The sequence below is a fragment of the Patella vulgata genome, chromosome 8 (genome assembly GCF_932274485.2).
Source record: "Patella vulgata chromosome 8, xgPatVulg1.2, whole genome shotgun sequence".
In the NCBI taxonomy this organism is placed as follows: Eukaryota; Metazoa; Mollusca; class Gastropoda; family Patellidae; genus Patella; species Patella vulgata.
The window spans coordinates 39916757-39935517 of NC_065886.2; the positions used below are offsets into that span (position 1 = coordinate 39916757).

Genomic DNA, 18761 nt, shown 5'->3' on the forward strand with positions numbered 1-18761 from the left:
TTTACAGCAGCATTCACCGGCCTCCGGAATTTTAACTTCAAGAAAAACTGACGAAACAAATAACGAAAAAAATCGTCGAAACAAAATAATGATAATGCCTGAAACAATGTCACGCGTAAAGCAGAGTGACTACTCAGTGGCGCTGATTTTAAACGTTTTAAATTTTAATCCACTAGTCAATTTAAAGAAATGACGATTCCAGAAAAATTGATGAAACCAATAATGAACGATGGCCGAAATCAATCAAAAGAAAGTAAAATAAAATCAGTTTATTAAATATGCTGTAATAATAAATAATACGCTGATTTTATTTTATTTTATTTCAATTGAATACCGCGAATTTGTACTGAATTGACTATATATATGGATTAAACACGTAAAAGTCGGCGGATTCCGGGCATTTTATTTTGCCGACTAGAAATAATAATAATAAAAAAAATGCTTTTTGTGCATTTTATCCATTTGCCTGATAGTTGCTGGGGGAAGGTGGGGGGGGGGGTCCGCCATTGTTGTAGTTCATTTATTAAGACTTAATAAAAAATAAAACCACTCTGCAAACGTGTAAAGCTATTAAAGGGGAATAATCGCGTTGATAAACGCTTTGCTGGGAAATTTTGTGAAGCCGCTTAACATGGGTATTGAATAAATACTTATTTACTAATATTAGCAGCACTGCTTTGTAAATCCTGTTCTGACCGGTAGCATTGATTTTGGTTACAAATCATATTCAGGGAAAAATATTATGACATTCGATCAGCTCGGCTGCCACTTTTTTTTGTAAGCGAATAGAAAGAAATATAAAAATAATAGAAAATCAAAAAAAATCGATTTTAAACCTGATGAAGGGAACAAAAGATTGTAATTAAATTCAAATAAATCAAATATCCTGATCCAAGACATGAATGCAACTTCGATTTATTACAAAATGCAACAATGTAACAAAAAAACAGCTGTCCTGAAAGCGAAATACTGATTAGCTGATCGACCCCGCTAACTGATTTACTATACCCTTGATTTTATTTGCTGACTGTACACAATTATTTTATCTAGATAATTAATAAATACAAATGCTGTTTGGTATACTTTTAAAACACTGTTTTTTAATTAGTTAAATTAAATGATTTATTACATTGTCATTACCGAATCAAATTTAAGTCGAACAACACACTGCGTAGTGTGCACACAACAAATAGATCTACTACTATTTTTAGGTTATTTTTTGTTTTCTCGCTTAGGCGTCTTACTACCTAAATTAGGGTGTGATTGGTAGAATACACTGTTTTTAATTACAATAACTGCATTTACAAATTACAACATTTGTAGATCATTAAGATTAGAAACAGGCGTGTATGAATACATTCCCCAGAATGAGAGTAAAAAGGTAACTGTGATCCATCATGGCGACCAAAAATTGCTGTCTGCATGTCTTGTGGATTTATTTTCCATAAATTCACATTTTATAACCAAACCAATGGATATATTGTTTCAGTATTCAACAGACTTTCATATCTAGTGATATCTGTGTTCTCTTTGAGAAAATATACTTTGAGACGGCCTCAACATGTAGGCCGAAATTTGCAGAGAAGCCATCCGAGAACGTCAATTTTCATTTGTGAATTCAGTTCAACTCGTCGTTTTATTTCCAGTAGACGACCTGGCTTCTTTTTTTTTCTACCGAGGAGTTATATAAATAAAGACACGAATTGAAATGTCTGCTCACAACAGGTGAGAACAATTTATGATACTAAATTTAATTTTCCCACTGCGTACAATTTCCAGGTCACAGTACCAATAATAAATTGACAAAATGGCAACTCGCGAGTATTATTATTGGTCTAAAAGTGCGAACAAACAGGCCTCTTGACATGACATAATTGTTTGAATGTTTGTCAGTTTCAGCAACTTTATTACAAAGCATATTATTTTGATAAAGATGAATAAAACTTTTAGTTTTTCCTTTATATTTGGATAATGAAAGCGAACTCGGGATAGCTGATCAGCAAATTATTCATACGGCACACTTTTGCATCTTACACCAGCCGTTGAAATTCAGTGCGGTACGCAAGAATGCGCAATACGTTTAATAATACGGTACAAGTTTTACTGTTTGACATTTTGAGTGTATGAGTAGTATGACTGCACCGACAGACACTCCAGCTAGTTCAGGTCACTTCTTTTTTTTTTTTAGGTTCTAAATAAACAAACAGATTTGCCTACAATATATGTAAGACGTAGTGTCAAATCAATTCCAACAGCTAGGCTACTGTAGCCCAGGGGTACATTATACAGTAGTGTAGGACCCATTTATTTAAAGGAGCTAAATCGCTAACATTTGGGACCTACAAATTGACAAAAGTGGGTCGCAACGCATATAATACTGTAATATGAATGTATATAAACTGATTTACATTCAATAGTTTCCGTTTTTACTCCAATTTCAAATCAGTTATGTTTGGCGAAATAAGCCAGTAGTCTCAAGCGAGTGCAAATTTCTAGCGTCTGGTTATTCCAGTCTACATACGCCGTTTGATTTGGTGCAATGTGTCTAGCCTCGTCCCTCAAGTCTCTTGATACAACTGGGGCTGAAGTGCATTATGGTACACGATTCGTGTACCAATGGTAAAATGTTTATTTTGTCTTAAATATTGGATATCAAAAGCCCATCCTTTTCCAGTAAGATCACAACATGAATGTTGATTTAATTTGACAAATAAATCGTGTTTTCAATGTTGAAGATTTTGGATGATATTGAGTTAGAGACTTAGCTACTTTAATATGAAGTGTAGCCTGCTGGTTTCCTCAATGAGCTGATCAATAAATTATTCACATTCACTCAAATGAAAATATGAAAGAATTATGTATGAATGTATGTTATTGTTATATGTTGGCCGCATTCTTGAATTTCTTCACCCCTCGTACAGGTTGTAATGTGCATGTATAAAGCTGGTGCGCAGATTGTCGACTTTGCACTGATTACTCCTCGATGTTTTTAAGGATCAAAGTAGGATGTTAGACCGCCCCATGTAGGATCTGTCCTGTAATGATTTTTCAAATAATTTTCAATATCAGATCAGTGCATAATTAGTGTGGGTGCTAAGAATAAGATTTAAGTTCGAGTCCCCAGATAATCTTCCCTATACGTCAACAGTTCACGCGACTGAATGTCCAAAAATATTTCCTTTCATTACCATACCGTAACTTCGGTGTTAGTTTTGTAGTTTTGTAATAATTGAAATAATACATTAATAACAGAGTTGACAGATTTTTAAATATTTTGTCAAGTGCAATGTACATGTTTCTGAATTCTGGTTGTGTGGACATAAATCCTCAGATATGTGTATGGTGTGGTTCCAATTTTTCAAAGGGCTGTCGGGTTGTGATGCCGCAAAAAATTGAAATTGGCCAGTTCCCACTTAAAATTTAAGCTTACTCTTCAAAAAAAGAAATGCACAGTCCATTTCTTAATATTCTTATATGTACCTTATCATTTTTTATTTGAACGGGATCGTTATTTCCATAAATCTTACTTTTTTTTTTGAAGTCACTATGTAAGGATAAAAGAAATTCATTATTGGGTTTAAATGTACAGGGTCACTAATTCAATAATTGTGACTGGTCATACTTTTTGCTGAAATTTGCTTTCTCTTGATTGCACCAAGACACATGAGTTTAACAACTTCGCAAATCTAAGGCCTTTACAAGCAGGTGAATTCTGGTGAATACCAGACAGATGAAGCCAGACTGCTGAATGCTTCCCAGGGTCCTATTTCTCTCCATTGGGATAGGTACCGATAGCGAAGATCAACACGTGACCGCCGAAGCTCAGGCCAAACATGAGTGACCCCACTTGCCCTGAAACGGCACATTCGGTTACATTATTTGCGGAAATGGTTCACAGGAGCGACCTCTACTGCAGCAGAAATTCCTGGACGGCGTCAAATCTCTGAACAGACAGTCCATAGACACCTATGTGAAACCGTATTACAAGCCAGATGTCCCGTTAGAGCTGTTGTTTTGAAATAGGCCGACACCGCCAAATCCGACTTCAATGGGTTCAGACACACAGGGTATGGCCACAGCAACGCTGGAGAACAGTTTGGTTCAGCGATGAGTCACGGTTCCTGTTGCAGCAAGGTGATTGTAAATCGAGGGTATACCGATTACAAAATGTCACTATGCGTTTCTTTTTTTTAAAGAGTACCGGTATTATTATTGTATGCAACTCCACATAATAAATATACCCTTTAAAGATTTTGATGATATCAGTGTTTTTTTCGGGCAGTGGCATGTTTTAATAAAAAGATAAAATCTTCTTCCTTTATTTAAAGGCTCAATACCACTCTTGTTGTAACTGAATAATATGTCCCAATCTTTATTCTGGTCAACAAATTGTACTATTTTAGAATATTTCAATTAATAGATGATACAAATTTCATCTTAACACACCTTATTTAAAAATTTTGAAAATTTCAACATAATGGTTTGAAACGTCTAACGTAAACCTTTTCAAATGAAACTTCGATTTAAAAATATTTTCGAACCCTCCGGACAAGTAAAATAGGATCTAATGGATAATTTACACAACAGGTAGGACACTTAAACATCTAGTACTTAGATAGAGATATTATTTATTTTCTGGAGCTTTCAAGCCAGCAAGAGTGTTATTGTCCCTTTAAGGTAATCAACTAGACGATCATATTTTTCTTTTCACATCACCATGCTCGTACTTATACCAGTAAACTGACGGTCACAAAATTCATTAAAACAAAAAAAACTAACGCAGTGATCCATGGTGAATACAAAGTAGGATTAGGCGGATTATCAGTGTGTGAAATGGTTTTATTTAACGTCCGGTTCCACCTAAGTGATATAGAAGACAATTACATGTTATACAAAATAAGATATTTACAAGATGATAAGCAAAAAATTGAACGGATTAGTGAAATATTTAAATATGTGTACAGAACAGATGAAACATTTAATGACTGGCCAGGTTATGAATGCAGTAATCCATTAAATACATGTACCCTGCACAGAGTTCACTGGGTCATTTATGGCATTCAGCTTGCATGTGCATGTGTTTTTATTGGGTATTTAAAGGCCAAAACTATGTGTATTCAACCCTCTTATCCCTTAGATATAACTTGAATAGCTTGAATATGGTATAATGTGACACATCCGTTATTTGGATTGCTGTGAGGAAGCCTTGCTTTTGCTGAGGAAGCCTTGCTTTTGCTGAGGAATAGGCTTATATTTGACTGTTTGAGAAGTGATATTGGCTGGAGTCAGTTCAGAGACTCCCTACCCATTGTCGGCCTTGAGGCGGCCATTGCAGGTTTATTTGACTGTTTGAGAAGTGGTACTTGGTACAGGCTGGAGTCAGTTCAGAGACTCCCTATCCATTGTCGGCCTTGAGGCGGCCATTGCAGGTTTATTTGACTGTTTGAGAAGTGATATTGGTACTTGGTACAGGCTGGAGTCAGTTCAGAGACTCCCTATCCATTGTCGGCCTTGCGGTGGCCATTGCAGGTTGATATTGGGTATCAAGAAGTAGGTGTTTGTTTTCCATAGAGCACATTTTACTTGCAAATGATTATTCGTTAAATGAAAATCAGTCAATGGGTTTGTAAAATTGTTCAATTGGCAAATGGTCGTTTTAGAAATGAGGTCAGCTGTAAGGCCACTGATAAGATCAGCATGTTGCTTGCTTGTAACTTACATAATTATGGATATTGACACGTTTGTATCCCTTTAAAATAGTTTGAATCATGTCTTGGACAGTATAAGCAGAGTTCCTTTGAAGCACCTAATAGCACTTCAGATTTTATTTGAAAACATGTTTAGGTAAATTAACCCTGAAAGTTCAGGTAACATAGTAAATGTGTGTACACAGTTTTTCGTATATTGGCCAAACCAGACAGACTATTTTAAAGAAACAATTTAAAGATAAATTTTATTGATTAAAAGTACTGATTAATTACTTGTACAGTGTGTGTGAACACTCTTAAGGCTGAGTCACACTTGGTGGATTTATCTTTGGTTTTTTTTCTGTATCAATGTGAATGGTAAAGTTGTCTTTATAATTCAACTCGGCCAAAACAGTAACCAACAGGGTTTGTCTTAAACAATCCATTCACCAGTGACCTGGTCATTAAATTGCAATATTTGTTATTAATTTATTAAACCAACCACACCCAGTTTTTGTATGGAATTAAAACATACTGCCGGTATATAATGGTCATGAACAAACCTTTTGAATTGTAAAGAGTTCCACATTTCTCAAATAAAACTCCCAATTTTAAATTGGTTGACAACCAAAATAAAGTTTATTTACTGACGTGACATTATAAAAAGATAACAATACAGTGTAGGTATTTAAGAATATTGCAAGTACCGATGCTTAAATTGTTAGAATTTCTAAATTAATATGCATTCAGCAACTATTGAAGAACAATTAAAAGTTGTTTTTTTTTTAAGTGATACATGAAGATTGTTTTTCAAAAATAAATTAGTAATTGTTCTACCATAAATACATATATATATGTGTTGTAGTTTATGTTATATTATATATTAATGTTTGTAAGTAAGTACATGTAAGTCATAACTAAATCACAATCACCCGGTGTCGTGACTCAAAGCAAATTGTGGAAAAAATAAGTTAATAGGCTTTAATAATTTTTGTTAAAAAAGTACTGTAAACATAATACATCGTCATAATTATTTTAGTCAAGAATTGCTTAGTCTTTCTTACACACGGACTTGAAGAGTAATCATTCCTAATGGGATATTCCTAGTCCACCACGCCGGTCTAAAAATGTATATCCACTATATATATATAAGTATACACCAATGTATTTATAATTGTTGGACTGTAAACATTGTACAGAGAATAATTATGTTGTCTTTATAAATAATTATTTTCTTTCTGAACATTGGTCACTCGCAGTTCCCAACTGTCTATGAGCCTATATTGGTGTAGTTTGCGAAAGTCATAACAAGTGAAATACCTTGACCTAAAGATGAGTTGTTTATATCTGGTCCAGGTGGATTGGTTTAACGCATGGACGTTAGATCGTAAAGTCTGTCATTAAGTCAAGTGGCATGATTTCGATTCTTAGCTTGTATGTGACCAAGAGTAGGGTCACCTGGTTTTTCTCTGAGTATTTCTTTTTCCATCTACATCTAAAGACCCCTACGTTCAAGCGAATTATTGAGATGTAATTGAACCATATGTAATTACCAAAATGACCTACTTTGTGTTAAGTGAACATTAAATTCAATTTCTCTCTTTCAGTCTTTGTTTTGTATCTGTTAGAAATTAGCGCTGGCTCAATGCAAACTATTGAATCAATACACCTGTATCGAATTGTGGAATCAAATCTCGATACACTTGACTCTTAATTTTTGAATGAGGAATTTGTTCCCTACACTTGGTAATCTTCCTTGTTCTTGGGGTTTCACTCAAGGGGGCTTATGGACTTTGCAACTCAAAGCAACTAGTTACAGTGTGCTTATGTCGATCATAAATATCAAAAACTGCGGACAACTGAGAGCAACTGAATTTGGTGCGCTCATTTGACTCAGAACTGATAGCGATTACACTGGTGACTTAACATGTGACTGTTAATTTATTCATCATGTGATCAACAAAATAGCTAATATCTTCGAAGCATCCCAAAGGCATGGTCGGTCTATCGACCATTTTATTAATATATTTTTGTGGACATTATCAACATTTGAAAAGTGGGTGTCTTCGTTTGCTTCCATTTTGCTTATTTATAAAGTCACATGACACATGTCTCCTACCACAGGATGTTATTTCCATGGAAACGAGTTGACGCCAGTTGTAAGAGTACTCCTGTCGACTGCAACTAGTTGCCAATAGTTGCAGTGAGTTGCAGAATTTTAAACATGTGCAACTGCCTGCATCTAGCTGCTTTGAGTTGTAAGAGGCCCTCAGGTCGACCCTTTTCGGTTGCATTCAATTGCTTTCACTTCAGTTGCTCCCTGTTGCGTAAACACCAGCTGGTTTCAGTTGCAAGTGTGACATAAGCCCCCCTTAAGGCTCGTTAAATTCTATTTTGATCAACTTGGAAATATGGCACACTTGTTCTTTGGACAATTGGACAGTGATAGAGGGACTTAAATGTTTTAATGTCACAATTCCATGATGCTGCTGATGACAGCACGAATAGAAGGTTCCTAGTTCATATGAACATTTTCTAATGACACAAGAAGAAAGCTTTTCATGGGTCCATACTGATAGAGTTTATTAGGGCACCCTTCCCATTTGACATCATGGATTTTTACTATTTTCAAAATTAACAATATTTATCCACTGAAAAGATTTAGTTGTGTTGATCTGATTTTCTGTCCCAAAATACCCTAAAAATTTTGTGACTTCACACAGAAGTCATTTGGTAAATTCAGCCCAAATAACTTAAAGGATGACATGTGTTTTATGATGTCATTAATTCTGATGTTTAAGAGACTGGGCTTATATAAGCATTCTCTTCCATTAATTTATAGTGATGGAATGTGAAACCCATTCTGTTTGATCCAAATAAAGGATGAGGATTTGTCTACCTATTTGCTGAAAAATAAGCTGTTCACAAAAATCAACTGTTCAGAGTTAACATATGTTATTGTGTCAAGAACATAAAGATAGATACCATCAAGGTCGACAACTATCCTAACACATTTTTCACCTGCATGTAAAGCTAATCTGTTAATTTAGACAGGTTTATGTGAAATAAATAACCCAAGTTTCAGTCAAACGAACAGAGAATAAACCTAGTTTAGGACTGCATCTAGTCATGGTGTCATGTACTTGAGGTTATATTTGATGTTGGATCAACCAGTGTGTTAAAACTTTAAAGTATGGTGTAATCAAAAAAGTTTAATTTAAAGTGGTATTATCACTGTTACCAAGGAAATGAAGTATATTGGCTATGAATTAAAGCCACAAATCATTATTTGCATTTTTTGATAACATCTTATTTATGCATTAAAAATGTGTGGTATTTAAAATGGATTGTTTAGATAATTTCCTGACTTGGATTCAATCAGATTATTGAGGCCTATCAAAAGATTTTGTCTAACACTAGTTTATGTTGCTTTCCAAATGTTACGATAATTTAAATTCAAGACATTTATGAATACAGAATGGAATTAACATATTTTAGGACTGATATTCCTTTTAGAATTAGATGTCCAATTTTCAAAAATTCTGCAGTTTACAAAACATTCCAAATCCTTTAAATGATGACCAGCAAGCAGCTTTAAAATCTGTTACAGGTACTGTACTGCATTATAAATGTTATTTCTGATATTATTAGGGTACGGGTCTACAGGTTGATCATGAAATGGCCAGACCATCCTACTAAAAAGATAAAAGTGTTAATTTTAATTTGTGTTGATTATAATTATTTAAATAAATACATTTACTTAAACATTTGATGATCTATTCGTTTAAATTTATAATTAGATACATGTACTATATACATTTAATAGTTAGTATGAATAGGATTAAAATGTTGATTAATGACAATACATTATTCTGATTTGCATAGATTTACACTTCTTTAATGTAAGCTACTTTGGGCTTCCTTACTACATGTACCTCCATCTGCTGTCACTGCCAAAATTACTTAATGGTTTTACATCAAAAGGAAAAATTTCAGTTTAATTTACTTTACTTTATTACAACAAAGCAAAGCCAATCACTTGCTATAGCCAACAGTGATACATAGAGTATAGATCATGATTATTGCACAACAGAAAAGGAATATAAGTATAAGGAACATGTTTTTGAATATGAAAATATATTCATGTCACAATGATAATACAAAGGAAGATGTACATTATATAAATAAGTTCCCATACATAATTTTGTACAAGTTTTGGTATAGGTATTTTCTTAGATTATAGGCGTATATATGTACTGTACATTGTTTTACATTTGATAATGGGCAATGATTCTTGGGTATGTAACTAACAATAGGTGTAAAGATCTATTTTTAAAACTTTATTTTCTTGGAAATTCCCTACACCGGTATGGTAATATAAGTTATTATAGTTGCATTTCCTGATCACCACAAGGTAGTGAGTGAGTAAGTAGAGGAACTGAAAGGATGGGTCATTCCATTCAATATTTTTGATCTGATTAAACGGGAACTTCCCCATTTTTGTCATTCAGCTTGAAATAGACCGTTACATGTAGATTGACAACTGATGTACTGTTTAATAGATTGAATTGATTTTGATGTTGAACATGGTGTATGATAATAAGCTGTTAGGAATTGAAAATAGTAGAACAAAACCATAGTCTATTGAATATGTACTTTAATCAATATGTACCACATAGGTACATGATTACTGCAGTCTTTGAATAGTTAATAATAAGACTTCCACAGGATATTTTCTCCTTATGATGACACCATTTAACACGTCCTGTGTATTGTACAGGTAGGTAAATTAAACTTGACAATTATACTAGTTTATTTCACTAGTATAATGTGTGCTAATGATTTTATTTTAATCAGTGATAAATTGATGGTACATTTACATACCTGTGAACTTACATGTACCATCCTCCAATCACTAGAAGTTATATAATCCCAATATGTATGTCAATGTTTGCAACTTGAAATCATAGGATAGATCTACGAGACAATTTTGAATGATGTCAAATGAGACTTCAAAGATTTTTGTATACCCAGGTGATCAAGGCTAGTCACTTATACAGTGCAAAATAATTTCAATAATTTGTGTAAAAATAATAACAACAGTTATATGAAGTCAATAACTGAATTTTCATGGGAGCTACGTTACTGCAATAGTTCTCTTGTAATTATCAACAGAATGCTGATAGATAGAATGAACATTTTGATTGTACATATCTGTATATTCTGTTATTCAGACCAAAGGGCCTAGGGGTTTGGGTGGCTGAATGGATTAACCCTTGCACCTGTCATTGGGCCAAGTGGTGTCGTGTCAATTCCCTGCTTGTATGTGACAAGGAGTGGGGTCGTCTGACCATAACATAACACTATAACGCTTGATATAACAACAAGAGAATCATACACAAGTCACAATTCAATAAATTTACATGTAGAATACAATGCGTGTTCATTAGAGAGCGACAGATTACCTAGTTTTAAGCAGTGACACAATTACAAAAAAATATTATTTTAGTTTACATATACGGTAGTTTTCCATCATTTTTACGTAAAGACTAGAAACTCTATCCTAGTCGAAATATTGCTCTGTAAAAAAAGATTAATGGTATTCCAGTTCGATTACTATATTCTATTGGAACTATAAAAGACACTGATTGTAGAATCCTAGCTCCAATTAAAATTCAGTAATTGTCTTCCATAGAATTATTGTGGTTTGTTAAATGTGCTTCAATTACTAAATGTCTGTTAAACAAGCCAGTAGTAGAGTTGTTCAACTGCTGATTTATTGTTATTATTAAGGAGATTGGTATGTGTAGCTCTAGAGAGATTTATGTGATAATTGACCTCAGATTTTCTCTCTCTGAGTGAATACAATGATGTAATAATGAGTAATCAAGCCATGATTGCTTCTGTCTGATAGTGATATATATATAAATATATCTAGGTATTTAATCCTTTAACCTTAACAGTAAAAGTCTCACAGAATCATCCATTCTCGTTCACTCCCATCTGGTGTAAGAAACTGACGATTTTCAAGCATATTTCCTCCATGTAAGTGGTGCAGGATGGAGGGCCTGGCAAGGGACAATGTACAGTTTGTCGGATGGGAAGAAAAATAAGGTCCTCTGTACAAATAGGTGTGCATGTAAAAGAATCCTTGGCAGTTGGAATTTGATATAGTAGGCCATGGTACAGTGTACATGGTTGATTCATTATGTAATGGTTGATTCCTTCTTTTAATGGTTGATTCATTCTCTCGTGGTACATGTACATCCATTTTATTATGGTTTATTAATAATTCTCTTACATGTACATGATGGACAGTTTTTGCCTCCTTTGATGTCCTTTCATTACATAGTTTTATCATTACTGCTGTAATAGATATAAAAGTATATGTACATACAGTAACAAAGTCACACACTGAATATGTATATTGTACCTGTGTAAATATGATATATAAAAAGATTTTTAACATTAAATAATGTCAAGAAAATGTTTTGTTTTTTTATGCTTAGGGAATTATTGCTTATTGTGTATGATACTGGATGGAAAATATGCTATGTATCGCATGACATAAAGATTGTTTCAGTCATTGATTTCAATACATATATGATGAGATATATATATCATTTCAACATGCAACATATTTTGGTTTTTATTCAATAGTCTCTCAAAGTCTTTGTATAGTTGAGTGATCAATGCAATCTGCAATCATTTGTAATATTTATCAGTCTCATGGGGTATTTTCATGTTCTATAGTAACATTGACAGCTTGTTTTATCATTGATGTATATGTATAGAGTAGGGAGCTTATAATATACATTTACTTTTATTTTACAATAAAGTCAGCCACTTTGGGCATTTTCAATGCGCTTTTTTTTTTTTCAGGTTAATTTTTTATCACTACATGTATCGTTAAATTAAGAATCTACCATCTACATGTACAAAGAAAATATGACACAGAGGTTATTATTGAATTATATTTTACAAGGAAACCCTTGGAGAAATATTTTCAATAGGCATAAGTACAAATTTTGAACTGTAGATAAATACTTGAAGTAAGAAACTGCCATCTTCATATTTGACTAATTGGACTTCATTCATCTTCTTGATTTGAAAAGTAGGAGAGTAGTAACCATGGACTCGATTTAGTCAGTAAGCAGTACCAATTGAACAACCAGTTCTAGATTGTAATGCTCTTTCTTCTCCTTCAAATTTTTTACAATGTCTTTTTGTTCTGAAGTGCACTTGGTGTTTTCCGAGGAAGCTAGTCAAGTTTGAAGGTCAGTCTAGTGTAAAGGAGGAACAGGAAAGAGGACGAAAACAGTTCAAATTAAATTCACTTCCAGATCTGTCTTGCCAATTATTGTCATTGAATATAATCTTAGAATTTTTATTTTGGCATTTTTTGGGGTAAGAGTTATTTTATTCACTATAAATGAACGTGAGACCTGGGAACATGCAAAATACCTATGCTATGTCAGACCCCAATACCTTGGCGTTGAAAAATGAAGCCACGGCAGTTGCGATACGGGTAAGTAAGACGCTGGCTTGATAACCAGATCTGCGAAACAGTCCCATTGTTGGCCAAGAAAGTTCCTTGGGGTTTTCCAAAGTGGTACCCCTTGTCAGTGGTGTGAGACGAAGGGCTGTTCACACATTGGAGTGATGTAAAAGAACCGTTGACAGTTGGAATTCGAAATTAGAGTAGGCTGTAGCGCTGTCTGGGCAAAATTCCACTCATAGCACACTGTATGGTATATGCCCGTCTTCATTAGCTCTGTTGGTGCCGAAATTAAGAACGTTATGCCGCATTTATTTTCCTTTAAAAGGAGGCGTGGTTATGTATTTTTTATGTACAGTATATCATCAATATGATGGCATGTGATGTATTGTAATCTTGTATAATCCAGAATATACTGGACAGTGTGTACATAAAATATGCCACATGGTCCAACTGTTATCATTCATACTATACTAATTATATAATAATTAATAATATGAACAGTTCATCCATTTATTTTTATCACCAACCTTGAAATGTAATGAATAGTATTTAATGTGTAATAAATAAGCAGAAAGACATATGTGTACATGATGAAAGAGAGATTTATTAAGTAATTCAATACCTTCAACATGAATCTTCCATCATTTGATTCCTATTATTGAAGTATTCCAAACTTGTCTAATTAATTTCACTTAAAAGAGTGATATCTTTGTTGATATCTGTTTCAACCATTATTTTAAAGTCACTGTCAATGTGCAAGCTGAGATGTACATGTACATTCTTGTAGGATTTTTGAATTTGTTTTGTTCTTTTAAATTACTGTAAGAAAATGTGACCCATCTTCATTGGCCCATTTGGTGCAGAAAAGTAGCGTGTTAAACCCATTTCAAGATCTGTAACCTGTGTAGGCCTATATATATATATGATTTAAGTTGAGTAGTTGAACATCACCTGTATGGTTTGTATACTAGTCGTTGATGTGTAACATACAAGTATAACAGAGGTGAGTGGGTGGTTGATCTCCCACTTCTTATATGACTCCTTTTACTGCAAGGTCTCAATAACATATAAAAATAATTCGGAGAATACATATCTGTTATCTCAATAACTTATGAAAATTATTCCAAGATTACATATATTATCTGTTATTGGTCTTTTATGGTAAGGTCTCAATAACATATATCTTGAAAATTATTCCAAGATTACATCATCTGTTATTCGTCTTTTTTGAGGCGCTGTCTACTTAACATGTTTAGGAAATTCTAATTCACCCAGAAACAAATGGAAGTGTTCTTGTTATAAGCTTGTCCATAACTTCATGAACCCAGTCAAGTTTCTGTTGATTTCATTTCAATACAATATTGAAACTTTGAAAAATAAAACTGCTGATGATCATTTGAGGGATTTTGAATCCTGATGAACTAAAATATTGTGCATGTTGAATCTCTGAAAGGAATATCAGTCTAAAAATGGTCCGTTCCTGTTTTGTGTTTACAAAGATACGATAAATTGAAAAGTGCACAACCTTCACTTTCAGCACTTTCTAGAGATGATAAAAATAAGGCAGCACCATCTACATGTATTGTGTGAACAATTTTGATAGGTCTCTCATCTGATTGAATCCATGCCGAAAGATTATTGATATTTGGGGTTTGATTTCTTAATTTTAAATGTTAAATAATCAATTTGAGTATAATTTAAGCCTGGATTAAGCTGTTAAATATTACATATTGTCCGAAAAATACAAATTACGATTACCAGCTTTTATGTGTTGGAAAGTAAAGACATTGTATAATACTTTATATTTTCTGGTTGAAAAGCTATATTAGCCTCGAGACATGCCATGGGTCAAACTGGTAAACCTAGGGTTTGATGTGTCTTTATAGTTTATACCTTCTAGTAGTTCTAGTCCAAAGTGTGTTATTGTTATTCAGTTAACCATGAAGAGATTTCAGCTTCTTTATATAACATGTGTAATATGAAAGTGTCATTAGGTGTTCAAGGTGCATTGGGTTGTCCAATTCAAACATTTTTGTCTTTAGTTTACTTGACATTGTGATTGATTATGTACTGGGTATCTTAATAAATGTACAGTTAAACAATAACAATTGATTGAATTGAATACCTGTTTACATGTATGTATACATCTCCTAAGGCCATGCTTAAACTATTACTGTGCTTGTGTTATTATGTGTAATAGTATTAATATTCAGATTACTGATACTGATAACATTAGGAAAGTCGGTCAGAGAGTAAAGGCTGTGATGGATTAGTCTATAATAATGATCTTTTTACTACTGTTGGAAGACAAATGGTTCAATTGTTTACTTCTAACAGTACATTAGTACGTGTACATAAGGATTGTAAATAATACGTGTTGTCTCCTCCACTTGAATTACAAAGTTGCTTTAGTTTAAAACTACAGATTGAACCATCTATAATGATAAAAATTATTATATATATGTTACAGTCAATGTCATTGTCAGGCAAAAGGACAGGCAAAACTTCTGATGTCTTATTTTCATACACCTACATTTAATTTACAAAAAAAAATAGTAGAATTATTATTATTTTGTCTAAGGCACATAAAGATGGTGTAAAATTGATAGAAAGTAGTACCGATATACAAGTATGGTTTAAATGGTAAATGTCTTAGGTTAGAAATGATTGATTTGAAAAATTATTGATCCTAAATTACGTTTGATTGCTGGTATGTATGTATGGTCTCAAGAACTCATTGTTTGACTTTTATTCTGGCATGATGGCAATTTACATAGAATTATGAATTTAAAACATGAGTGGGAAGAAAGGGACTGTTCAGGACACAATAACCATGTCTCTCTTGACTAAAATGGCATGCTTTTGATCTTACGGGAGTGACGAGGTGTAGGGTTTTCTGTCTAACCTTGTGCATTTTCCTCAAGGTACATGTATTCCAGTTCCCTCCAATCTGATTAAAACACAGATCCTCTTTCGTTTCTTTTTTTATAGTTCAAATTTCGTTATACGGTACTTGTCTTTACTACACTACATGTAGGATCTGGAAGAGTTGTTATATTACCGGTGTTCTGGTTGAAGTGGCGGATTAGCCAATGAAACAGTCTGTTACGGCAAATTCTTGGCATGCGATACATGGAACTGTGGGTAAACCATTGAAAGTGTAGGCCATTGAAAGTATGTGAATTAGCAAATGAAGATGTAAATTCTCTCTTTCTCTCTCCCCTAACCATAGTGTAAGTCTCTAAATGAGGGTTACAAGTTGATGCGATAAACTCTCTCTCTCTCTACCTATCCTTTATTTGTTTGGCCTTATATCATAGTATACTGAATGTAAGTATAAAATAGGTGGTTGTAGACATTTGATAAACAATATTAATTCACTGTGCTGTATATAAACTGTCTATCCTTGACATTTAAATAACAATAGACTGATGCGAGGCTGTTCTACTTATATTACAATAATATACTCACGTTTTTCAATTATATTCAAACATGCTTTCTACTAGTACATCTCCTACATATATATCTATGTCCGTTAGGTATGTAGAATGGTATTAGTTTAATAAAACAAATTTTTGGGAGTTTACAGTATAAACTTTACACCAAGGTTGAAATTTAATGTTATTAAAAATAAATTGCTGTTTATTATTTTATTAAAATTAACTGTTTGTTTTAATAAATACTGTTTAGATCAAGTATTATCTTATTAAAGTCAATTGTTTGTTTTAATAAATCCCTGTTTAGATCAATTATTATTTTGTTAAAATTAACTGTTTGTTTTAATATTAAATACCTGTTTAGAGTTTTAGACGGATTATTTTCATTAGACCTCTACATGCATATCTAGGCATCATGCCACATGAATGTATGATAAGGATTTCCTTATAATATTAGAAATATATATTTACATCTCATAACAGTATGTATCTGGCCTACTGAAGTCTTAGGCAAGCAGGTTTATATCAACCTCGTTGACAGTTACAAATTTGTATCTTCTTGAGAAGAATGGCAATGTTATGTTTTATGGTGAAAGAGCATTTGAAATTGCAGCCCTAAACCGGCTAAATCTATTTGTTAAGGCCAGCTCAATTTTCGCCAAGGTAGGGCACTTGACTGTTGGCGTGATTGTAGGTTAGGTTTAAGAATTTGGGGGAGAGGTTGAGTCTCCACATAAGCACTGACTTAGGATGATGAAAATTTAGTTTGTGATATTTCCTAGTTTTATAAAAATACATACATTAATTTTTGGTGTTGGTGGCGCTGATGGTTTTCCTCATCTAAAAAACGTCCATAGAAATCTGGGTTTAATGGGTAGAGTGCCAGAACTTTCCTTTCCCACTCCGCCATGAAGAGATTTGCATAACTCGGAGTAAATTGTTTTCCTATCACAGTTCCGGAAGACTGGACGTATATTTGATCATTCAAAGCGAAGTCATTCCTCCACAAACAGATTCTTCGTCCGGTCTGAATGCTTGCGGGTTCCTAAGAAATGCTTTCCTAACTGCTTCAACCTGTGTTATTATCGATGTTTGTGTACATGCTCTGTACGTCGATGGATATTAAAATGGTGTGCTCAGGGACTCTGAACTGTTTGATTTTGTGAATAAAATCGTTGGTGTCTTTAAGGTTGGATGTGTGTTGGCATGCTAGGGGTTTACAAGAAATGGTCTATATATTGTGATACGTTGTATGGTTCGCTGCCACAGTCTGATATTATTGGGCGTCCCTTGGGTAATATATTAGGTATAAACCATTCTGTTTCTAGATTTTTATGTATTTTTGGTAGCGTATAGAGATGTCGTTGTCAGCAGTCAGATTTAGCGGATAGATAATCATATTGTTTTGCCGTTATATGTATTCCTTGTCTTGCAGTTGATGTAAGATGTTGTTTATTAAGGTTGCGGTGTCCTTAAAGATGGGTTGATCTAATTTAGTGTAACGTTTAGGATTACTTAATTGTTTTTCTGCCTCTGAGATATAGTCTGTGCGATTCATTATGACACAAGCGAGCCTTTGTTGCTTTTCCTAATTATTATGTTTGTCTTTTTGCGGTCTGGTTGAAATTTGGTATTTGTGATTGTGGCTGAAGGGATAATATTTCTGTGTTCATTTACTCAAAAGTGTTTAGAAGTGCTGGTGTTAAGGAATTGTTCGGTGGTTTCCATGTGGATTTTTCTGTGAATAATTTTTTTTTACCTCTGTCGGGTTTGTTCCTAAAAAAATAAGTCGATGAAAGAGTTCTTTGAAAGCGATCGGTTGCCTGAAAAATGGGGTCTATGGATGTTATCATTGGAATTGGAAAAACTTGAGGCCTTTGTCAAGTATGCTAAGTTCTAGGGGGCTCAAATTGACAACTGTCTGTTCTAAAGACGGCTTCTTATTCCTTTCCCCCGACAATGGTCTAAATTCCCCATCCAGCAGTTGATGATCTCGCTCACCGTGTCTGGGCTCCATTGGATGGCATCGTTTGCTTTCAATTATATTTTGCCCTTCAAGTTTGGTAGCGTGGTGTTAGTGGAGATCAATTGGTTGTAGCTGTTGATGTTTTGGTAGGCGATCAGGTTGTCTAGTCG

At 33.7% G+C, this 18761-nt stretch overlaps 1 protein-coding gene across 3 annotated transcripts in view; it reads left to right on the forward strand.

Moving 5' to 3' along the window:
* The first annotated feature begins 1391 nt into the window (after positions 1-1391).
* The window catches only part of LOC126830021 (AF4/FMR2 family member 4), an 84696-nt gene continuing 67326 nt past the window's right edge, over positions 1392-18761 (forward strand). For 2 of the 3 annotated variants that reach the window (XM_050560230.2, XM_050560231.2), the window contains exon 1: positions 1392-1725. In XM_050560230.2, coding sequence (XP_050416187.1) covers positions 1709-1725 — 17 coding nt within the window. In that variant the 5' untranslated portion in view covers positions 1392-1708. Of the gene's footprint in view, positions 1726-16678; positions 16728-18761 lie in introns of those variants that run through there. The other variant, XM_050560232.2, reaches the window with a different exon arrangement.